This window comes from Sparus aurata, chromosome 16 (genome assembly GCF_900880675.1).
Source record: "Sparus aurata chromosome 16, fSpaAur1.1, whole genome shotgun sequence".
NCBI classification, from domain to species: domain Eukaryota; kingdom Metazoa; phylum Chordata; class Actinopteri; order Spariformes; family Sparidae; genus Sparus; species Sparus aurata.
In genome coordinates, this window is record NC_044202.1 from 16,872,526 (window position 1) to 16,896,181 (window position 23,656).

Below are 23,656 nucleotides of genomic sequence, written 5' to 3' on the forward strand. Positions count from 1 at the left end.
GGGTTGTAGTTTTAAGTATCATGTGGTGTGTTCATGGCTATTCACGCTCAGAAAATTACATGTAACACAGTTCCACACTTTAAGCACACAGTCTGTAATTCCTGCCACCAGTGGCCTCCCCACTGAAAATAAAAGACATAAGCAGCGTGGGATCATGGCAGTTGTTGTCTTCATCGCTAAAACACTGCTGATGAAATTCTATCTGGGCAACGTAGACAGAAATGTTCGTGGAGTAGCTGATGTTTTAAAATGTCACATTACGTTTAGTCACATTTCCTGTCTTTCTCCTTCAGTCTCATTAACAGTTTCCCCAAAAGTTATAGCACCGGCCGACCAAATGAAATTCACTGTTACCTTGAATAACACGACACAATTCAACAGGGGTCTTTTGGGGTTATTTTGAGTCAATTTAACGCAGCTACATTTTGAGCTGAGCCTTCCTCTCTCTCTGCGAGATTCCTCAGGCCTGCCCGTGCATCCATGCGCTCTCTCATAATTGTTTACTAGGCGAACGTGTCCCACAGTACTCACAGCTGATTGTGCTTACGTACAATTAACTTTATTTTAAATACTGTTTGCGCACTCATAAAAAGCCAAGTCTGTTTTTTTTTTTTTTAAAGGCCGCCTCATTATCTCATCAACCCACTGTCATTCTCTACTGCTTCTCACTTAGAGGGCTTTCACTGACCGCAAACTCCTGTGAGGATACTGTGTGTGTGTGTGTGTGTGTGTGTGTGTGTGTGTGTGTGTGTGTGTGTGTGTGTGTGTGTGTGTGTGTGTGTGTGTGTGTGTGTGTGTGTGTGTGTGTGTGCTGCGCACGCGCGCGCATGGCACCTTAACACAGGGCGCCCGAGGGAGATGCATAATAGTCTTGCTCTTACAAACAACTTCACAAGGTCACAGTGATGAGAGGCTTCTGACTCTATATTTTATTGATTTAGCTCCAAAGCTTTCAGCGTCTAGTTTTTTTGTTTGTTTTTAAAAGGTCTGCAAATATCAAGTCCATGTGGGGTTTTTGTCTCATTCTCAGGCTGAAGGAAGCTCAAGAAAACATCAAGAAGATCACAGCGGAGAAGAGAGTCGAAACCAAGAAGATCAACGCCAACAGTCTGGTAAGAGCCTGATCTCCACACAGCGGAGAAGCTGAATATCCTGAAAGCTCGATGCACTGAGTTCTGTCTTTTTTTGTGGTTTCCCGCCAACAGAAAGAGAGGCTGCGGCAGAAGGAAGCCGGCGTGCCGTCCAGCTGAGCGAAATGGCGCGGCAGAAGAAGAAACGAGTGGTGGAGATCAGAGTGTGTGCAGGCCTCATCTCTCCTGCGGTTTTCCACCTGCCTCAACAACAACAACAACAACAAACCTCCCTTTGCCCCGTACGGACTCACAATAAAACCTCTTACTACCCGTACTGCCGTATCTCTGCCCTACTAACAGTGCTGGACACCCGCCCCCAGCCCCCCCATCTCCCACCCCCACCTCTACACTCCACCACCCTCACGTCGAGCTCCGTCTGTCTGCTGAACAGATAAGAAGCCGGGCCTGCAGCGAGGGATGCATGGCTGACACAGCCCCAAGTGATGAGAGTCTTAAAGGCCAAAGGTCGATCTCATTCATCCAGCGCGGCGTGACCTCTGAGCGCCCGGCTTGTGAAAGGTCTCAAAGGGTCAGCAGGAGCGCCAGCTGACACGTCCACCAATGGTTCCTTGTGAGGAACCATTTTCTTTTCTGGACTGTAGACGTTACATCAGACAGCAGAATGATGAAGCTCCTACATATCCTAAGTCTTAAGATGTATCAGATAGAGCTGCCTGAGGGGAAAATGCCTCTCTCTCTCTGTGGAAGTGGTGTAAAAGAAAAAAAAAAAGAAAAAAGCAGCTCCCAGTGTCTATTTTGCTGTAGCGAGTAGCTTTCCATTCACCACGGCTCCTTAAGAGTCTTGTAAATATGTCATGTTGTAGAATCGGCAGGGAAGCGTGCGTTAAGCGGTGATATGCGCGGATGAAGACGTGTAAAAACGTGTGTGGAGGTTTCCACTGTATCGTGTAGCACTGCACCAGACTGACCTCTCCTGGGTGACGGCCAGAGAAGAGAAGAAGCTGGCAGCGAGCCTCGGGCCCCCAAACACGCACGCACACACACACACACACACACACACACACACACACGTAAAAACAAGTTTTAAACCCAACATATTAAACCTATGTCATGAAAACTTAATCTTCCATCGAGCGCTGTGCATCTCATTATGTCCGGCACACGTTTAAGCACTTTAGCTGTACGTCTCTATAAGTCGCACTCCCCTGTTATGCTAGCCGCGTGCTTTATTTCGGATTGTCTTGCACTTTTTTGCACCTCTTTCCCTATGCAAGCGTATTGTTTCCTTGTTAAACAGATTAAACAAATTGTATTGCCAGATAATGAAATGCTATTAGGGTTTTGTGTTTGTTTATTTTATCTCTAAAAAGGTGAATTGCGCCCATATTTCTTTTTTTTTTTGTTGCAAATGTAAGATTTACACACGCGCCTGTAAGATTCAAGAATCGTCTATTTATGTAAGGAAAAATGTATTTTATGCCAAAAGAAAATCATCAGCTTTGTTCCCCTTTAAGCTGTATTTTTTATGAGTTGTAATTGAAGCTGCCTGATCAATGAATGATATATATTTTCACACGGATGTTACATGTATGTTGTGCTCACCGATTTACAGAAAATGGAGGAATTTGCATCGAACGAAGACTTTTGTGGGTGTTATTTTTGGAGAGATGAGGGTCGAAACGTTTGAGCATATCATCTGAAGCGAGTCGTTGTACCTCAGAGAGACTTCCAGTATCAGACTATCCATAAATCTGCACCTTGAATTACTTTTTATACCCTCCGAAGTCTCGTGCCATTTATTTTGTATAAAGAAATAGATATTTCATAACTTTAAAATGCTTTGTTTTACTTCAGAGGGTTTGAAAACCAGACGAAATGAACTCAAGGAACTGCTGTAGCCTCTACCTATATATATGTATGTATGTATGTATGTATATCGGTTCATGTAACCTTCAGTAGCTCTCATGTAGGTGCTCTGTAATTTTATGGAATTGTTTTAAATTTCAAGAATAAACAACTGGATGCCGAACAAACCGGAGCAATTTCTCTGAATATTCCTCCTGTCAACACGTCCATTAGGAAAGGGCGTTCAGGAGGCCAGAATTTGTGCTGGCCCAATGTGATATTTACGTAAGAAATCTGACTCGTCATAAAGGATCTGACGCTTCGTTTTTTTGGGGGGGTTTTTTTGTTTTCAGCGAGGCCATTCAGTAAACTGTGAGTGAGGTTTTAAAGCCAAGACGATTAGACCTTTTCCTGGAAGAGCCCTTTTTAAGATAAAGCGATTATCGTCACTAACACGAGGAGTTTGTCATGTCAAGAGGTTTGTTTTAAGATTTGAGGGATGGGATATTTAAAGGGGCACTCTTTTAGGGGAAGCAATTCAAGCTCAGTTTTAATATTTACAGTTTCGATGAGGTAGTAATACAGAAGTACTCAGAAATATTTATTGTTGCCATAACTGAATAAACAAGCGGAAAATTAGGTTTCCCAGAACACTGTTTGAAGCCAGATAGGTGGCGGGGTCCGCCAAATATAAACAAAGTAAATCTGCGTGTTGCCCTTTTTAAGGTCAGATTTATTATTCAGTTTATCCTGCCATGAAAACAAAGTTTGTTCATTTAGTTTGTCAAGGCAACAGAGAATCAGTCAGTGAAGATGTTCCTCTTCTGATTAAAATTTCTCCCCCCGAAACTACATAATGCACCTTTAATGAGATGCACGTTTCTGTGTCTTAGCCTAAATGTTGTATCACTAAAATACCAACATTCATTTTGTGCCTTTTTAAAATGGACATTTAAGTAGTTATAGTCATTAAAAAAAAAAAAAGTTGTATTTCTGACCATAGATTTACGCTTTTGACTCTTATGGCTCATCCCAGAATACTCCCACAGATTGAGGCTTGGATCATACGTTGGTGATTTTTATTGCCATTTTAAATCAAGAACAAATCTGCAACAAAAAAAAACAAACAAAAGAAAGAAAAGATCAATTGGGGCCGTTCCAGGCTGAAAAAAAAAAAAAAAAAACCTCATCGTTTGAGTTTAAGCACCGTGTTCCCCTCTCCTCAGCCCTCCGACAGATTTGTGAGCCATGTAACAAAATTTAGTGAAGTTTAAATGGCGCCATTTCAAGAGATAGTTGGAGCAGGTAACCGCTTTTCTCGTAAAACTGACTGGTTTAACGATGAAATGTGTCCCAAGGTCTGAGGAGACAAAAACACCGTCCTCCTTCACATCAGGTGCAGAATAACAGATGATAAGCACGATATTCCAACATCCGTTTATTTTATGGGGTTTTTTTTTTCATGGATAATTTAATCAAAGAGATAAAACCAACCGCTTACATCAAAAGATGGCCTTACATTTGACAACTATTTAACCTCGATATTGTAGAAACCACCGCTGTACACCGTCTGTTTTAACTAACAAATAAACACTACGGTCTCTACAACTGACCCAGCTTACAGAAGAAAAGGAAAAAAGACTTTACAGTAATCAATTAACTTTGAAAGATTCTGGAACTATCGAAATAAAATCACATTTTTTTCTCATTTACAAATAACCCCCTTTTATCCATCGAATTCCACACAGTGGAAACTATCCAGTTAGACAATCACATATGCACACAGAAATCTAAAATCGGGCAGGAATGTTTTCCCGTTTTGAGCAGTGAGTAAATAAACCGGGGCGGTGCAGTCCTCTGCAGGTGAGAGGAAGCCGTGCGTAAGACGTGCCCACTCCCAAGTCGGCGTTCCCGTGCAGTGATGCTTGTTTTCAAACCGGTGAGGGGTAAACATGGTCAATGCGGTTCAGCTCTGGTTTATAAGTTGCATGTCCACATTTATTCACACGTCGTGCAAGAGGAGAAGCCGCATGTAGGGCGCCCTCATGGGTGCGTCCTCCTCGGTGGAGACAGGCACGTGTTCCTGGCTGCGTGACAGCATTTCTTCTTTTGATAACGAAAATCCTGACAGCGAAGAATAAGAGTATGAAACACACACACACACACACACACGCATACAACACATTTCTGTGCGCCTTCAGTCCAGGTCTATGGATATACAGCGGCACTGTTTGACGCGCTGGATGCGCTTCTTCTTGGTGGGTGGCTGCTGGTCCGGACAGTTCAAAGTAAACGTCATGGTGGTGAAACGCTTCGGCTTGCAAAACGAGCAGGACTGGAAGGCACCCTCCTCCCTGCGGATGTGCCTGGGGATGTAGAAGGAGTTGCACTGTCCGTAACAAAAGCGGTTGATGATGGTGCGGCTGACGCAGCCCTCCTCGTGGATGGTCTGCTTGAGGGGCTGCGTCTTGCACCAGTCTCGTTTCAAATACTGGCGCTCCGTCACATGCAACGCTTCCTGGCTGGACTCCAGCACCTCGTCGGCTGGTGAGGATGCGCCCTGCCTCTGCCGGGACCCGGAGCCCGCCTGCGGAGGCTGCGGTTGCTGCTCCGATTCGTTTGGGTTGTTTTTGTCAGGATGAGGAATGGCGCCTTGTGAACCTCGGTTTCTCTTGGAATCCACGGGAGAGGATAGCAGCCCAATGATGAAAACCATACTGCAGAAGATACGCGTCGAGTTGGCCATCCTTGGGGAGAAGAAGAAAATAATTCATCACCTTCACCGTTTCAACGCTGGACGGGTTACGCACAGCTGTCAAAGCTTTTACGCTGCGTAAAAGCGCACAGAAAACAGCTTGCCTGTCTGTAAAGCGGAATGCAAAGCGAGACTAAAGTGCAAAAACAATCGATTCTGTATTTGAAAAACCTCAGTCTAAACATCTGAGCGAAAAATACAATGTTTCGTGTATTACGCACAAAAGTTTAGACATCAATCAATAGGCACAGGGGCGCTCCAGGTTTAGCCGAAAGCAGTACACTTTCTTAAATGACTAAATAGCTACCTACGTATCCACACATGCTCACCATTTGGATGACAAGCATGCAGTTGTGTCATGTCTATCAGCATTGAACTAAACAAACTTTAAGTGAAAGTGGCGGAAGACGGTTGCGCGCGGAGAAACAGTCCGAATTCCCTCACCTGCGCGAGCCTCCACTGCTACAAGTGCGATGATCTGATCCTGTCAGTCCTCGACGGCACCTTCCCGAGGTGATAGGCACCTACTGCTGTCGACTGAACGCTGGCGGGGCTGTGGATGGGTGGGAGACTAACCGCTCCATAGACAGGGGCAAGGGGGTTTAATACAAATTGCTGCAGCGCCGGACTGTCTCCCTTTTAAATGTCTGCCAGCTGAGATGTGCACAACAGTTCCCTCTACATTATTGGCTAAGCACAATGTAGAGAAAATCAAAACTGTCCGCCCCCTCAACACTTCCCTGAACCCACTTCAAGACATGCAGACAACCGAGAAACAGCGAGGGCAGGGAGAGAGGAGGAGGAGGAGGAAGAGAGGGGGAGACGAGCAGAGAGCGGACAGGCCTGAGGTTTGTGCGCACATGGAAAAAGGAAAGCAGTCGATATTTTGAATCGAAAGGAGCGTGATGATGAATCTGTGCCATTTATCCTCATTTCTTTTTTTCTTTTTTCTTTTTTTAAACTGGAAGGAGGCATTCACGGTCCTCCCGCAAACTGTGAACAAGCATGCAGTTTAAGAGTGAACTCGGTAAAGTTAACACACATCAGCACAGATGTGACTCCTCAAAATAACAAGAGCTGTTTTTTTTCTGCATGATTAAAGAAAAATGGAAACAGAAGACTGGGGATTTTGAATGAAGTTTATTTCTGCACGGCCAAAGCATAGACCACTGTGTTAAATTAAATTGAGTTTACTTCCTAATAAGGCACCTTTGTAAATTGTTTATAAAACGTCACTAATAGAAGTTATTAAATAATTTACTCACGCTCTATAAATCAATTATCAATGTTATTAAGAGCAATTCCGGGTTGCCAGATGCAATTTTTCTGTTTGTCCTTCATGATTGGTAAAATGCTGTTGTAGATGTTGGCAGCCTAATCATTACAAGAAATGTAAGTGTTTGCACGTTCTAGTAAGCTGCAAGTCTCGCGTTAAAACGTCAATTAATTGTTGATTCATTGATTTTGGTCCAGACACTGTACCAAAGGATAGAGTCCAAATAAGAGTAAAGTGACTACATACTGCGTCGAAGTAGTAAGTGTCAAAAATTATAATTAGGCGCCCTGCTGAAGGAATTTATAACAACCTGGCAGCCCAAGGATTAACGCCTGATGACATGATGTAGGCAACACCGGTAAATACATTGATAACTATGTTTAAAGGTAAGTGTTACAACTTTAGAAATAACAAAACATGAACAAACCATGGAGCTATTTATTTAAAAGAAAAATCCGATTTTTGAAATTATTTTAGGATCAGAATATTCATGGAATATTAATTTGTCTTTATGACATAAATAATTAGCAATTCTTCTGTTGGTGGATTTCCCTTATTTCACTGTTGTATATTGATGCATTTCATTTTTGGGACAGGTGAGTATTCTGCTTCCTAACATCGCACCGTCCTCTCTGTCCGTGAACTCATCTGCTGAACACATGGCCTCGACCCCAAACATCCAATCTGTTATATTTCTGTTATCATAACGCAGCGCGTGACTGTGCAGAATCAAACCAATAATATTAATATAATAACAGCCTACACACTGCGCTATAATCTCTGCAGCCATAATGTCATTAAGCTGCTGCACAAATGGAGGATTTTAACACAACCTCTTCCTGCACATGAAAAGCATAAATCACACACACAATGATTTTGACCTTCAGCCTCTCACTGTCTACTCTTCAGATTATTTACAAGGGAAATAAAAACAAAGAAAAAGTATGCCTTCAACATGTTTTGACTTGGTTGTGCTGAGCATTTTTCGTGGTAGTTATGATCAGATTTTTAACAAAGCAAATTAAAAGTATATTTCAATGAAAGAATCACCAGATTATTATTATTATGAACAAATTTAAACTTAAAAAGAAAACTCCCGCATACAAACAGTAAAGGATTTGATGTGGAGTGCAGTTGCAACAGCTCAGCTTAAACAGTTGTTGTAACCTCTGGTTTTCGAAATCATTCCTCGGTGTGATGTGGTTGCAGCAGTGGTTGTATGACTCCCCCTTGTGGCTCCAACAAGTCATAATTATCCAAACCAGAAGAATTCAAGTGAAGACAAACATACAGCGCACGCCTTTTGATTTTATTTGTCTGAAGCGGGTTCACATGGCAATGTGTTTTACTGGCTGTTTAAAAATAATACACTGAGATAGACAGATGATCAATACTGTTTGGCTTTCTTCTTCTTTTTTTTAAATCCAGCAAAAGGTGGGCTTCTTACCTTCTGTTCGCGATGACACAGTAAGAAAATATTCTTTAATAAGAGACAAAGCTGCAACTTCAGTAAACATTTTTGTAAAAAAAAAAAAAAAAACCCATCTAACTAAGGATTAGAGATTTTAAAAAAGCATAAATAAAAGACTTGATCTAAGCATTTCCAGTCATACCATCAATCACAATCAAAACCTGGCATGCACACTACAGTCTAAACACTATGCGACATTATCTTATAGGCTGGTGTGTCGAGATTTCACTTCTAAACATAAGGCATATGAACAGCTCCCATTAAGGCCCTAACTCAACACAAACAGCACATACCTAATTTAGAAATAAATTAAGACCCCTGAAAATGTGGATAACATAAAGAGGGAATGTTTGATGTCATGTCGTCATACAAGACAGAGACCTGCACAACGACGAGGAAATGTAGAAGGCAAAGGAGATTTGAGACTATAAATCTACAGGCTTGGTGGCAGACATCAGTCGTCCTTGGTTCAGAGGGTTTCTAGGTGAACCTCTGTAATGGGTCGTGTCCTTCTCCACTATCTGCTGCACCAGAGGCTTCTGAGCTCCTGCTGGATCAGAGCAGTCTACTTTGGTCTTTGGTTGGACCTTGTTTGTGACGTCACCCAAAGCACAGACCTTTGCTTTACGGGCCAGAGTGCTTGGCTTTTTGGGTGGGACTGGTGGTGGTCTCTTTATGGACTGGACGCTGTGGGACGGCCCCACCTGTGCATCATCCTGGTAGGGCTGAAGCTGTGGGTAAGGGGAGAGGCCGCTCTCCATGCTCACTGCCTTCACCACTGGACTGCTCTGACAAGTGACGAGTTTTGAATTTCTGGTGGGTCTTCTGCTTTCTCCCAGGAGAGAGTTCATCCTGCGGACAGTCTGGCGTACTGGGGTGCGCTGGAACTTGAGCGGTGATCGGATGTGTGAGGCCTTGGTGCCTCTGGGAGAATGAAGGGTAAGCTTGTTGAAGTGTTCAATGTGTTCTGCCACCCTACGCTTCTCCGTCTCCAGGCTGCGTGGCGAGAGGGGTTCTTGGTTTTGGATATTGGTACCGATCTCTTGGGACGATTCATTGTTTTCATGTACCGCACCGTCTATAGTACCGATCTCATCTCCGAGTTCTAGGTCCAGCTTGTATGGAGTGGACTGGAGGCCGGAGGTGACGCCCACTCTGAAGACAGCAGGGCTCTGGATGTCCAGAGCTTCAATCAACCTGCTGCAGTTCACCTGCCCTACCTCCCGTTCACTCTCTTCCACAGTAAAGCTGCTGTGGCTACTGGTGGGAGCTTCACATGGAAAACCTTTATCAGCCTTTACAACTGGACTACAGTACACACCAGACTCAAAAATTGCACTATCAATATGCAGAGGTGATAAAGCGGCAATTTCAATCTGGCCAAAGGTAATGTTCTGATCGTTAGCCAGAAGGCTCTGCTGAGCTGGGAACCTTGAGGCCTGGAGGACGGTAGGAGTCCCTGGTGGAGGGAGCAAGATGCTGTCTGATGGTTTGGTTTGGTCTGTTCCCAGAGAGCTGCAGAGCTGCTGGATGGCAGCCTGGGGATCACTCCCCAACTCTGTGAGGGTCTTTATTTTCAGCAGGGTGGGACCAGTCAGGTTCTGGGCTTCAATGATGGAGCACTCGCTCTCCAGGCTCTCAGCACTAGAAGCACAACACAACTTCTTGGGAAGGCTAGCCACCGCTGGGGGCTTTGATACGACAATGGCTGGTTCAGACTTGTAGCTGCTCTTCAGGCACATGTTCATGGGTGTGTCTGTGAAAGATCCTCCGCCGAAAGCCTGGGCTCCTACAGGAGTCTCCCCATTCCATGAGGTACGGCGGACGCTTGAGTCACACTGGGGGGTCAGCAGGTTGTCTTCGGACTTACTGATGTACTTGGAACCTGGGAAAAAAGTGGAATATTAGCAGGTATTACAACTCCAAATACTTTTTTAAAGTTTCTTCACTCTTTTCTTTCTTTGTTACTCACTTTTGGATTCAGCCTTTCTAGGCTGAACTGACGGACTGAACTCAGTCTCTTTGGTGAAACGAAAGCTGGTGGCGCTCTCCTGAGTGGCAAGTCGCCAGCCGATGGACTCAGATCCCTTTATCACCAGCATGGAATGAGAAATGGAAGATGAAAGAAAGTAGGAGGATTAAGCTTGAGGGTATTATTTGGTTAAAGAGGACCCCATAGATGTTTCCCAAAATGTACCATTAATATGTTAATACCATGACTGTTATTGTTAGTTCTTCAGAGGATGACAAAAATCACTCAGAAGAAACAAGATATCAGATTTGTTGGTCAGCAACCTTTTATTAAGTGAAGAATATACATTGACTATAGAGCATTAGAAAGTTAAACAGCTCATCTTGTGTACCCCCAACAGCTTACAATATATTTGATGTATTTACTGATATATAAATCACATTCTTTCACCTGAGTGTTTAACATTGTAAATCGCTGAAAATGGGGCACAGGAAGTATCCTATGGCTTTTTGTACCATACAACAATTTATTCAGTAACATGAGAAGTACAGATTCTTTATCAGCCATGCATGCATTAGCTCAAATGTGTTAGCTACTTAAAGTAAACTTAGAATGTTACACAATGAAAAAAAGTGCTAGTGTGCAACAAGTTACCCCAACATAAAACATCCCATGTGCAAATGTGTTACTTGATTTTAATACAATTAATTACAGCATTCGAAATGCCAGGGTGCATTTGATTAACGCCATTTTATCTGTGAACCAGAGGAATGTGAAGTCTGAGACGCAACCACACTTACAGCTTCTTTGCTGCTCTTCCCCAGGCTAAAACGCAAGCGCAGAGATTTCCGTGGTGCTTCTTTTTTGCCAGCTTTGGGAGAAAAGCAGCCAGCCTTCCCAGATTCAACTCTGAAACAGATAATAAAACAATTATCAACACGAGATGATTCAGTACCATGCAACTCTCATCTCTCTGTAACGTGAAACATTGTGGGAAATGCATGGCTGTGTAGCAAAACATTTAAGGATAGTAGGAGGAAGAACAAAATGTATACCTGTTGACAGCATGTCTGTTGCTGAGTCGTCGGCTCTTCCTCCTCACAGACGTAGCCGATTGCCTTCTAGACCTGCCGGCTGGCGACAGGATACTCTGGGAAGACTCCAACACCCCTGAAGCACTGTAAGCTACAATATAAAGAAGGGGGAAAAACAGGAAAAATTACCCACAAGCTTTCGAGACAGCACAACAGTGAATGCCTACTTGATTAAACAATCAATACCTGATCCAGGAGTGGAAGTGCCGCTGAACAAAGAATTGGGAAGTAAATCAATCCCAAGGGTCTTTTTGACCGATCTACGTTTCTTGTTTGAGAATCCAAAAGAGTGACCAGATTCCAGAGGAAGTTTTCGTTTTGAGGAAGGCGTTGCAATCACAGGAGTTGCGGAGGAAAAGACTGGCAAGAATCACAAGAGAATTAATGTCTTTGAATGAGCAGGATTCTCTGTTTTTTGTATTTAAAAGCATTACAAAGATGATTCCGAGCCAAGGCACTGAGATTTCGCAATCATTGTAGAGGATGATGCATGCAAATGGAAGGCAGAAAAGCAAAGACAAGACATTTGAATCCAGGCATAATTTCGCATCATTCATATGACTTCTTCTTCATTATCAAGGCAAATGTGAATCTTTTTATTTGAAGCGCACTAGAAGACAGAAAGCTTGTTGTTTTATGTGCACAGCAGATGGATTACTTCAGTATCATCATGCTATATGACAGGCAACGTCATCTCATCCGACCACTTTACCTACCAAAACTGTCTGACTGGGGGGCTTTTGTCGGTGTTTTATTAGTTTTTATCTTATTCAGAGCACCATTGACCAAATCTGAAATATGAGACAAACCGAACCATAGAAACAGTATTTACTGACTAAAGCTGCTGCAAAACATTATTCATTCACAAGTAATGTGATACAGTGCTGTATTTTAAATGGACATGTCTGTGTAATGTCACCAAATATTTCCAGAGTGGTTACACCAGAAGAGTTAGTTTTCACCAAACAAATGATAGTCTTACCTCCGAAGCTGCGTCTGTGTCTCTTCTTCATCCCTGAGTTCAAGTCCAGCTCCTCAAGTTCATCATGAATAGGAGACAGAACGCCCCCTTCACAGCCCATCATGGCTGGAATTTTCTCTTGAAGAAACGGTGGCAGCACACCTGTGACACATAGACACAGTCAAATATTAGCTAAAAAGCTACAGTATGGACTAACACATGTGAGACTTGCAGGTGAAATGCCTGAAATCAGGTCATACCAAAGCTGTGGGCATTCTCTATGAAGCAGTGTACTATGGCTGCCTGCAGCTTGAGGCGCCTCTCAGTGTTGGCGTTCATCTTCTCTGTAGCATCTCCAAAGTGAAGGAGGTTTGGGGCCAAGATTACAGACAAATTACTGCTGTCCATCTTATTCTCTGCACTCCTGTGAATAAACAAAGAAAAAACAGTAAAGATAAAAAGATCCTAAATGAGAGATGGATGCTTCATGGTAATCCAGAGAGAAGAATCCAACTAAATAAAACTCTGGCACCTCTTGGACACGTTGTTGAGGAAGTCAAAAAAGTGACGCAGGGCGGTCAGGTTTCTGTCTGGCAGCACACAGGACAGCAGCATGGTGGCAGACATCCTGTCCTCCGCTGTGGGGAGCTGCTGGGCCTTGAGAAAGGCTTCCTGCAGCTCTGTGGTCAGCACCGGCTCCGGCAGCTCCCGGAAGAACTGCTTCACCAGACCGGCCACATCACAGGGGAGTGCGGTGGACAGGCACTCCTCACCAGCGTCCAATTTTGCCTGAACAAACAAAGTAATTCTGTTGTGTTAGACCTTTCTGAGGGTCAAGGGCCCTCAGTGAATACAAGGTCCACTTTGGCCATCACTCACCCTGAGCGCTTTCAGGCGAATGACAGAGCCAGATTTTCTGAACAGGCCCTCAGTGTCGACGTGTGCCAACAGTTTCATGCATGCGTCGACCAGAAAGCTAAAGAGGGTAGGGAAATCTCATTAGCACAAAATCTACAAGGTAGGACATGACATGACTTGCCAAATGTAAGCTCGAGTAAATAAGCATTTCGACTTGCCTTGGCACGCTCCCACATTCCATATTATAGTACGGTAAGTTCTCCAGGGACACCCCGAAAACTTTTATCTGAGGGAACAATCAAACAATGAAAATGAGGACATTAAAATCCAATATCGATCACATTTAAACTTCACAACACGAGGAGGAAAAATGTCATGTTCGCTGTGAATTAATTCTAATCGCGTGAGGTATTTGCTTCAGTCTTGTTTTGTTTCTTTACTGCTATATTAAAACGCTTACGGGTCCTCTTCAACAAAACAGGAATTTAATTGCCAGCCATGACTTTTGATCATTCAGTTGTATGGCTGGCAGCCAAACATTCCAATTGTTTCTGAGAACAATGTTATAAGTTACAAACAGCCACTTAATGATGGCTTTCAAAGATGTGAATCTGTCCAGTGTTTTTTTTTTAAGTAGAAGAATTGCTTAATTTCAGAGCTACATTTCTTCACCAAGTCTGAGTTCATGTGTGTCCTCTCTTACCACATCTTAGGGCATTCCCTGCAAATGCAGAAGTTCAGCATTCTTTTGAAAAAGTCACAAAGTCTCTCCCAACAAACCTTGTGACTCCAGTTAGCCAATTATGAGTGATGTGCACAGGAAGAAACATGGCTTTCAGAGTTCATTTGAAAATCAACCGACATTTCATTCAGCTACTGTGGTGCAAAAGTAAAGGCGTTTCTTGCTAAAATGTCCAAAAGTCCACCAGAAAGTGCCACAAAGATTTATGAGAAAACATTGCCCTTTTTGTGTTTTGTTAAACTTGGCTTTTTGTTGCTGGTCAAGAAGTTTATGGTGTGAATAATCACGAGAACAGCCCAAACAAAGCATCTGCACTGACTGACATGGGGTGACAACAGCCTGTGAACAAATGGGATTCATCAGTGGGGGCCTGCTTTTAGTAATATGCTAATCTGATTCAACAGAATAACAATAGTATGTCTGAGGCTGATACTGTGAAAACTTTGCTGAATCTGGGTCTGCCATAACAAACTGTTTTCAAGTCACATGTTAAGCAAGTATATTATGCCGTAAATTACATTGGTTAATGTTTAGTTTACTTACCGAGCTGCTGGCTGCAGACTTGCAGCTGGCTGTTTTGTTTTTGTTCCAGTTCTTTGTCTTTATCCCGTACGCTGTGCGCAGATGCTGCACAGCCACTAAACGCATCACATTTTTCTCCATGACTTTCATTTTACACTTCTATCTTGTACCTCCAAAAGACCTTAAAAACGCAATTCGTCCACGCTCTTCTGCCAGGACCAAAGCAAACTTGACATTCGCAGTTATGCAAGTTCTGTCCTGACACGAACCTTTTCCAACTTCACTTTCTCCAAACTTCTGCTAAGTCATCCTCACGCTAACTGTTCGCTAGACGCCTGATCTTCACAAACAACAGCCGACTGCGCCCTCAGTAGTAAAAACTTCAAAATTGCGCAGTCCCATAGAGATGTAAACGACTCGGCAAACGTGACAGTACTGGTTTTAGCTGCAATGCAGTTAGCTAGCTAACGTTAGCCAGCTAAGTTAACGACTCGCATTCGCTCGTTAAAAACCCTCACGCGGAAAACACGAAAGAGTTCCTCGGTGTCACACGACTTACAAATGACTCTCTACCTTGTTTCAAACGTACGTTTTACTTCTTAATTACTTAACTAGCTAACTGCATTGTACTATGTCTCGCTCGTCAAGTCGTTTGCAAGGCTGCCTGTTTCCGCAGAGCATTCAAACAGAGGCGCTCCCTACGTTGTTCGCTCTGATTGGCTGAAAGCTCTCGAATAGCATTTTTTAGAGCGCGTGTTTTATCACCCAGAGCAGCCTCGCCGGGCGGGGTGGTTTCTGTTGCGCCAGCTCAACCCTTAAAGTGGACGCCTCCTCTCAACCGATTGACTCTGTGAATAAAACTAGTCGCACCTTTAAAATGGGAAACGCACGTAGAAATGTTTGGACTTAAAGGATCATGTTGTTCACATTGTAACAAACAAACGGCCATTTGTGATTAAGTTGTAACTTATATCGGATGTTGTGTCTATCAACCTGTTTTTATTCTTGTGGCACATGATGAACAGCCACTGTGTGAACTATTTGATGATGCTTTGGAAATGAAAACAATATTCATGTTTTTGGTTTTTTTACTACAGAGTGCGAGGACTTCTTTGTTCAATGCATAGACCAGCCCCAAAACACAACATGCTGGTGTTGCTAGTGACTGGTCACCAATAAGACCAGCATATGTTGTGTTTTGGGGCTGGTCTCTGCTTTTTTTTTTTTTTTTTTAAATCCAATAATTTGATTAATTTTGATACGCTGAAAGAAGCAGTCCACGGTGACAAGATCATGTATGGCTGAACTTCCATCATGAACATCTCCTGAGCTGGCTTTAAGAAAGCCATGCAGTGTAACCTCATCTGCAAAACTCTGTCTCATTTGCAGCAACATCTGTCCTGAAGCAGCCCACAGCCCATTTTGTTAGACGCTGCAGCCTATGAACATTATCTCTCTGTTTTTATACACAGTCATCTTCATAACTAATAAATCTAACCCCCAAAGAAGACAAGTAAAATAGTAAATGTTTCTCAAGTAAAAGTAAATGTTATTGTCTGTCTTCAACCACTAGGTGGAAGCATCACCATTCATGTACCTGTGTGGGTGGACAGGTGTATCGAGCTCTGTTTCCTCTTCGAGGAATAGTCAGATTTAATGATATTAGCCTGAAAATCACAGGGCTTATCTGTTGTGGGGAAAGAAGTCAGGAGTATGAATTTGAAAGATGTGTGAGCCTCCTTTCATACTGAACAGAGGGGGAACAGTATCTGACAGTAATATTCCAAGGTGTCAGGATGCGTTCCCCCTGTTTAAAGGGTCAAATTTAATGATATCAGCCTGAAAATCACATTACTTATCTGTTGTGGGGAAAGAAGTCAGGAGTATGAATTTGAAATGTGTGTGAGCCTCCTTTCATACTGAACAGAGGGGGAACAGTATCTGACAGTAATATTGTAAGGTGTCAGGATGCGTTCCCCCTGTTTAAAGGGTCAAATTAAATGATATCAGCCTAAAAATCACAGGACTTATCTGTTGTGGGGAAAGAAGTCAGGAGTATGAATTTGAGAAGTGTGTGAGCCTCCTTTCATACTGAACAGAGGGGGAACAGTATCTGACAGTAATATTGTAAGGTGTCAGGATGCGTTCCCCCTGTTTAAAGGGTCAAATTAAATGATATCAGCCTGAAAATCACAGGACTTATCTGTTGTGGGGAAAGAAGTCAGGAGTATGAATTTGAAAGATGTGTGAGCCTCCTTTCATACTGAACAGAGGGGGAACAGTATCTGACAGTAATATTCCAAGGTGTCAGGATGCGTTCCCCCTGTTTAAATGGTCAAATTTAATGATATCAGCCTGAAAATCACAGGAATTATCTGTGGTGGGGAAAGAAGTCAGGAGTATGAATTTGAAAGGTGTGTGAGCCTCCTTTCATACTGAACAGAGGGGGAACAGTATCTGACAGTAATATTCCAAGGTGTCAGGATGCGTTCCCCCTGTTTAAAGGGTCAAATTTAATGATATCAGCCTGAAAATCACAGGGCTTATCTGTTGTGGGGAAAGAAGTCAGGAGTATGAATTTGAAAGATGTGTGAGCCTCCTTTCATACTGAACAGAGGGGGAACAGTATCTGACAGTAATATTCCAAGGTGTCAGGATGCGTTCCCCCTGTTTAAAGGGTCAAATTTAATGATATCAGCCTGAAAATCACATTACTTATCTGTTGTGGGGAAAGAAGTCAGGAGTATGAATTTGAAATGTGTGTGAGCCTCCTTTCATACTGAACAGAGGGGGAACAGTATCTGACAGTAATATTGTAAGGTGTCAGGATGCGTTCCCCCTGTTTAAAGGGTCAAATTAAATGATATCAGCCTAAAAATCACAGGACTTATCTGTTGTGGGGAAAGAAGTCAGGAGTATGAATTTGAGAAGTGTGTGAGCCTCCTTTCATACTGAACAGAGGGGGAACAGTATCTGACAGTAATATTGTAAGGTGTCAGGATGCGTTCCCCCTGTTTAAAGGGTCAAATTAAATGATATCATTCTGAAAATCACAGGACTTATCTGTTGTGGGGAAAGAAGTCAGGAGTATGAATTTGAAAGATGTGTGAGCCTCCTTTCATACTGAACAGAGGGGGAACAGTATCTGACAGTAATATTCCAAGGTGTCAGGATGCGTTCCCCCTGTTTAAATGGTCAAATTTAATGATATCAGCCTGAAAATCACAGGAATTATCTGTGGTGGGGAAAGAAGTCAGGAGTATGAATTTGAAAGGTGTGTGAGCCTCCTTTCATACTGAACAGAGGGGGAACAGTATCTGACAGTAATATTCCAAGGTGTCAGGATGCGTTCCCCCTGTTTAAATGGTCAAATTTAACGATATCAGCCTGAAAATCACATTACTTATCTGTTGTGGGGAAAGAAGTCAGGAGTATGAATTTGAAAGGTGTGTGAGCCTCCTTTCATACTGAACAGAGGGGGAACAGTATCTGACAGTAATATTCCAAGGTGTCAGGATGCGTTCCCCCTGTTTAAAGGGTCAAATTTAATGACATCAGCCTGAAAATCACAGGACTTACCTGTTGTTGGGAAAGAAGTCAGGAGTATGAATTTGAAAGATGTGTGAGCCTCCTTTCATGCTGAACAGAGGGGGAACAGTATCTGACAGTAATATTGTAAGGTGTCAGGATGCGTTCCCCCTGTTTAAAGGGTCAAATTTAATGATATCAGCCTGAAAATCACAGGACTTATCTGTTGTGGGGAAAGAAGTTAGGAGTATGAATTTGAAAGATGTGTGAGCCTCTTTTCATACTGAACAGAGGGGGAACAGTATCTGACAGTAATATTGTAAGGTGTCAGGATGCGTTCCCCCTGTTTAAATGGTCAAATCTAATGATATCAGCCTGAAAATCACAGGACTTATCTGTTGTGGGGAAAGAAGTCAGGAGTATGAATTTGAAAGATGTGTGAGCCTCCTTTCATACTGAACAGAGGAGGAACAGTATCTGACAGTAGTATGCCAAGGTGTCAGGATGTGCTTTACCTGTTATAATGGAGCTGGATTTAAGACAAATATGATAAAATAGCGATTTATATTCGCCTATAAATGAATGAGCACATTTTGTTCCAAAAGTTCATAATATTCGAAATGAAAAGTCTCTCACAAACATAATATTTTTTATTAATAGAAATAACAGTAGTTGGTTGTGTTAATAAAGACATAAAAACACAAACATATGTGCCGTTGTCCCAGTTTAAAAATATAACTTGACAGTCATGAAATTTGGATTTATGTACAATACAACATCCTCAGATAAAACGCGCTAAAAAAAGTCAGTTTTGAACCTTAGCTCTCTCCACAGTGCCTCTGTGGTACGAGCACAACAGCTTGAGGGCGAGCTTTTTGTGAACGCGTGCTTCCTTCACCCTTCGGGGCATTTCGGATGGGGGCGGAACCAGGGGAAACAAACCTCGACGAGGAAACAGAGCTCGATACAACACTGGCATGACCCAGGATAACACAGGGAGGTGGTGTACGCACAGGTGTCACACTGCACAATGACTGTCAATCATTATTTTGTGTACTAGCAGTGTGCTGAACATGACAGACCATGGTTGAATGTACAAGGAGCGAATACAAATTGAGAAAACTCTTTGCTCTTGGGGTAGATTCTGAAAATTGGCACTATCTTAAAGACAATGGAGAAGTGTGTCTACTCTTCACAACCTCTATTTCCCTGCACTTTAACTTTCTATTCGCTTAGAGTAACAGTTCTTGAGCAGTGTTCATCCGCTGTATAGTTTGGTAATATGATGACGATCTGAAGTTGAAAAGATGCTAGATAGATATATATTTGCAAATAGTTAATGTGTACTTTCAGCTTTGGTACATTGTTTAACTCCACAAAGTTATCCAGATCCCTGCGTTTATCTGCTCATGCTGCTTATTTTCTGTCGGTCACAAAAACAGTACGAGAGATACTTTCACAAGGGCTTATCTTTATTACAGAACATACACATATATATACAGGAGACAACAACGTACAAATGAATGGACGAAAGGAGGTTGGACGTGTGTTTAGAAGCACTTCCTGTGGACAATGGAGGGGCCGGCCTCATCATACTCCTGCTTGCTGATCCACATCTGCTGGAAGGTGGACAGGGAAGCCAGGATGGAGCCACCGATCCAGACGGAGTACTTCCTCTCAGGTGGAGCAATGATCTAGATAACAAATAAACAACATTTTAGTTTCCAATGAGCGCTAATTCGCCTTGTCTTGATTTGATAACGTAAAACCTTTGCAGTTCCCTCACCTTAATCTTCATGGTGCTTGGGGCCAGGGCTGTGATCTCCTTCTGCATACGGTCAGCAATACCAGGGTACATGGTGGTACCACCAGACAGCACATTGTTGGCGTACAGGTCCTTACGGATGTCAATGTCACACTTCATGATGCTGTTGTAGGCGGTCTCATGGATACCAGCAGACTCCATACCTGGTAGAGGACAAGCACAAAAGATGAGATTTGTCTGAGACTTAAAGCTGCATGTCTTCCGTCTCTTAAAAAAAAAAATGGATCAGTTCCTCACCAATGAAAGAAGGCTGGAAGAGGGTCTCTGGGCAACGGAAACGCTCATTACCAATGGTGATGACCTGACCATCGGGCAGCTCGTAGCTCTTCTCCAGGGAGGAGGAGGAGGCAGCGGTGGCCATCTCATTCTCAAAGTCAAGAGCCACGTAGCACAGCTTCTCCTTGATGTCGCGCACGATCTCACGCTCGGCTAGGGAACAGAAAGTTCACATGTTGAGAAACAACACTTGCACGCATTGCTCATTGAACCTATGAATCATGATGGCGCAAACCTACCGGTTGTGACAAAGGAGTAGCCACGCTCAGTCAGGATCTTCATCAGGTAGTCAGTCAGGTCGCGACCGGCCAGATCCAGACGCATGATGGCGTGGGGCAGAGCATAACCCTCATAGATGGGGACGTTGTGGGTCACACCATCACCAGAGTCCAGCACAATACCTTTAGCAAGCAGAGAGGAACCAGAGTTAGTCAGCTATGCATGCCTGTGAAGGCGAGGATTGGCAGCTAAGTCTGGGCTCTTCAAGTATGTCTCACATCATAAACTATACAATGCTGCTCAATTCAGATGGCACACAGTCTGCTGGACAGAGATCAACACCTCCAGTTGACAATGAGACAAGTTTCTAACCAGATGGTTCAACAGTGTCCCCACTTATTATAGCTTATTGCTTTACTAACCACAGACAAAAATGTGGTACATGTGAAAGAGCTGCAGTGTACTGACCGGTGGTACGACCAGAGGCGTACAGGGACAGCACAGCCTGGATGGCCACGTACATTGCAGGGACGTTGAAGGTCTCAAACATGATCTGCAAGAAAAAGGGAACAGAATGTGAATGGCTCCTCTCTACCCAAGAACAAGTATATGATAACAGAGTGGAGAGTGGTGATTATAAAGTACCTGGGTCATCTTCTCCCTGTTAGCTTTGGGGTTGAGGGGGGCCTCAGTGAGCAGGGTGGGGTGCTCCTCAGGGGCCACACGCAGCTCATTGTAAAAGGTGTGGTGCCAGATCTGTCAGAGGAAGGAAAAGAACAGCTGTTGATGTCTGGCCTGATACAACAAGCAGCCTCCGAGATGGCTGTGAATTCTCAGGGCTGTGGAAGGGTCAGCTGCCACGAATGTTGTAAATGAGTCTGACTGTCAACACGCACCTTCTCCATGTCATCCCAGTTGGTGATGATGCCATGCTCGATGGGGTACTTCAGGGTCAGGATACCCCTCTTGCTCTGAGCCTCATCACCTACGTAGCTGTCCTTCTGACCCATACCCACCATCACACCCTGAGGGGAAGAAGCGCAAGAGTAGCATTAGATAACGGAAGTCGAAGCTGCTATTGCCTTTGATTTGGCACGGAGGGATTGAGGCCTACCTGGTGGCGGGGCCTTCCAACGATGGAAGGGAAGACAGCACGGGGAGCGTCATCTCCGGCAAATCCAGCCTTGACCAAGCCAGAGCCATTGTCGCACACAAGGGCGGTAGTCTCGTCGTCGTCGCACATGATTAGGCTTCACTGGGCTGGTCTGAAATTTTGAGGGAGGGGTGAGAAGGTTTAGGCCGGGTGTTAGGAGGGAACAGCTGTCTAAACTGCCTCTCATGGAATACATAGCACAAAGGCCTGTTGTAATTGAACAATCACAAACACTTTATCGCGAGAGTGGCTGATGATGTGATGACTAGACCTGCTATATCTGGAGGAGCCAGCGACATAATCAATAAACCATGCACATGATTAAAGGGGGCAGGCTGTAGTTTTAGAGAAGGAATTAGAGAAGGGTTTTGATATTTACAGTATTAATGAGGTACTAATACAACTAATATTGTATTAGCACCCAGAGAGATGTTTAATTAGCTGTCTATACATAACACCCCTTCATATTCTAGTCCATTTTTCTTATAAGATTTTGGTAATTAATATTAATAACTGAGGAAAACAAGGTCCCCAGAACACTTTTTAAAGCCAGAAAAGTGGCAGGGTCCGCCAAATATAAACAAAGTCAAACAGTTTGATATTGTGTTGTCTTTTAAAGGTAGTTTGTTTATTCAGTCATTAAAATGAAGAGAGTTTGTTCAGGCATAAAAACAAACAAACAAACAAAAAAAACTGTCAATGGTGATCTTTTTCTTTCATCCCCAAAACAACTGCACCTTTAATACATGCATTAGCTGGAATCTAGATGATATTTGATGACCTGCCAACACTATCGCAACTGCTCTGGACTTATTATCACTCTCAAACACCAACACACCTCTATGGGTGCTATTTATAGACAGCTAATTAAAACATGTCTCTGGGAGCTATTCTGGTGCTAACCTTGTTGGACCACTACTGATATCATATCTTCACAGTCGTGATTGTTCCCTGGACTTCTCAGAGCTGCTGAGGTAGCACCAAAAAGGGGCATAACAGAGCGAACCTGTGATCTATTTTTAAGCTGAGCAACCACCCACTGTGCTTAACGGAGTGAAACAAGTGACACATGCATCTCTTGCTATTTCAGGTCCTCGAGAGGTTGACTGAGAGCCAGGCCAGCACCCATCTGTCGGGACACTGTTTTACTACTTGGCTCCGCACCTCAGCTGCCTCTTAACTTCATTCATTCAAGCATGGGTGGGTTTGGTCAGCTTCTCCTCAGCTTGTTGAGCACTGATCCCAGAAAAACCATATAATATGCTTGAGATACTGTCTCTGCCTATGCTTCCACAGAAAGTCTGACTAACTAACTCTAAGTTAACTTTAAAATCCAGTGGCAATAAATGTAGGATAACCAGTTACTCCAGTTGCAACCCTGCGCAGCACTCATCCATTCATTCATCTATGTGTCATCAGCTCAAAGCACAGCTAATAGACTATGACAGTCATCACACAAATGACAGTAATTACATGGGTGACACAGACACGCTCAGTGACTTAGAGAAAACAAGCTGTGAAATGGACTCACCAAGTTGCACTGGTAGGCGGATGCTTCCACTGGGACAAAGGCTGAGGGTGAGAGGAGCCCCTTAAATAAGACCCGGACCGGTTCTAGGGACCAGGGGCGGGGCTGAGGGGTTCACACAAGTCCTAATAAGAGCTGCCAGCAAAAATCAACAAGCCGCAGGAAAGTGCTTTTTACATACATGGATGGAAGACTGCTTGGCTGACACAGTTGAATGAAATGCTGATAACTGAGAAGTGAATGTGGAATATTATTGGTAGTTGTAAAATAGGAGGAAGTGCAGGAGGGCTTATCATTTAGACATCTGCCTCCATTTGTTTTATTTATGATATAATTTAATAGAACAGAATAAAATGCTTCTCAAATTCTCATGAATGCAGTTTCATTTCTGAAAGGAACACACAGATTAATCAGTGTTATTTTAAGTGAAAGTTTATCTCATGAACCTATAGGGTAATTTGTGCTCTCTAATAATGCATACTCGCATTCATCTTTAGCCCTGAAGTTACATATAAAAATCAAGACAGTGTGAATATC

General features: G+C 43.3%; 4 protein-coding genes across 8 annotated transcripts in view; 1 reads left to right on the forward strand and 3 right to left on the reverse strand.

The window, feature by feature from the left end:
• LOC115565965 (formin-1) overlaps positions 1-3,127 on the forward strand; it is a 56,991-nt gene extending 53,864 nt beyond the window's left edge. For all 4 annotated transcript variants that reach the window (XM_030391673.1, XM_030391672.1, XM_030391674.1 and 1 more), the window contains 2 exons: positions 1,031-1,112; positions 1,206-3,127. In XM_030391673.1, coding sequence (XP_030247533.1) covers positions 1,031-1,112; positions 1,206-1,250 — 127 coding nt within the window. In that variant the 3' untranslated portion in view covers positions 1,251-3,127. The remainder of the gene's footprint in view (positions 1-1,030; positions 1,113-1,205) is intronic.
• Positions 3,128-3,996: 869 nt separating this feature from the next.
• On the reverse strand, positions 3,997-6,423 carry grem1b (gremlin 1b). Its single transcript, XM_030443312.1, has 2 exons — positions 6,139-6,423; positions 3,997-5,686 (listed from the first exon to the last, which is right to left on the reverse strand). The coding sequence occupies exon 2, from the start codon at positions 5,683-5,685 to the stop codon at positions 5,137-5,139; it is 549 nt and encodes a 182-aa protein (XP_030299172.1). The 5' UTR covers position 5,686; positions 6,139-6,423; the 3' UTR covers positions 3,997-5,136.
• A 1,835-nt stretch (positions 6,424-8,258) lies between these two features.
• Positions 8,259-14,930, reverse strand: arhgap11a (Rho GTPase activating protein 11A). 2 transcript variants are annotated; one of them, XM_030391288.1, is made up of 12 exons: positions 14,612-14,930; positions 13,545-13,612; positions 13,348-13,444; positions 13,001-13,257; positions 12,729-12,892; positions 12,490-12,630; positions 12,224-12,298; positions 11,694-11,867; positions 11,469-11,598; positions 11,214-11,322; positions 10,414-10,528; positions 8,259-10,326 (listed from the first exon to the last, which is right to left on the reverse strand). In XM_030391288.1, the coding sequence occupies exons 1-12, from the start codon at positions 14,738-14,740 to the stop codon at positions 8,867-8,869; spliced, it is 2,919 nt and encodes a 972-aa protein (XP_030247148.1). In that variant the 5' UTR covers positions 14,741-14,930; the 3' UTR covers positions 8,259-8,866. The 2 variants fall into 2 exon arrangements, with proteins under 2 accessions (XP_030247148.1, XP_030247147.1); XM_030391287.1 differs by lacking the exon at positions 12,224-12,298.
• A 4,639-nt stretch (positions 14,931-19,569) lies between these two features.
• Positions 19,570-23,259, reverse strand: actc1b (actin alpha cardiac muscle 1b). Its single transcript, XM_030391289.1, has 9 exons — positions 23,123-23,259; positions 21,553-21,703; positions 21,335-21,463; positions 21,084-21,194; positions 20,907-20,991; positions 20,459-20,620; positions 20,181-20,372; positions 19,905-20,086; positions 19,570-19,812 (listed from the first exon to the last, which is right to left on the reverse strand). Exons 2-9 carry the CDS (start codon positions 21,679-21,681, stop codon positions 19,669-19,671), a joined length of 1,134 nt encoding a protein of 377 aa, XP_030247149.1. The 5' UTR covers positions 21,682-21,703; positions 23,123-23,259; the 3' UTR covers positions 19,570-19,668.
• Positions 23,260-23,656: the final 397 nt, after the last annotated feature.

Bases quoted from the DNA above. Each gene is read 5' to 3' on its own strand.
- arhgap11a (XM_030391288.1), bottom strand. From the start codon at position 14,740: ATGAAAGTCATGGAGAAAAATGTGATGCGTTTAGTGGCTGTGCAGCAT. The intron at 13,613-14,611 runs GTAAGTAAACTA...TTGTTCCCTCAG, and splicing joins AGTCTGCAGCCAGCAGCTCG to ATAAAAGTTTTCGGGGTGTC. The intron at 11,868-12,223 runs GTAGGTAAAGTG...GATTCTTGCCAG, and splicing joins CCCCCAGTCAGACAGTTTTG to TCTTTTCCTCCGCAACTCCT.
- grem1b (XM_030443312.1), bottom strand. From the start codon at position 5,685: ATGGCCAACTCGACGCGTATCTTCTGCAGTATGGTTTTCATCATTGGG.
- actc1b (XM_030391289.1), bottom strand. From the start codon at position 21,681: ATGTGCGACGACGACGAGACTACCGCCCTTGTGTGCGACAATGGCTCT. The intron at 20,087-20,180 runs GTGAGGAACTGA...GTCCTCTACCAG, and splicing joins CTTCCAGCCTTCTTTCATTG to GTATGGAGTCTGCTGGTATC. The intron at 19,813-19,904 runs GTGAGGGAACTG...TTTGTTATCTAG, and splicing joins CAAGCACCATGAAGATTAAG to ATCATTGCTCCACCTGAGAG.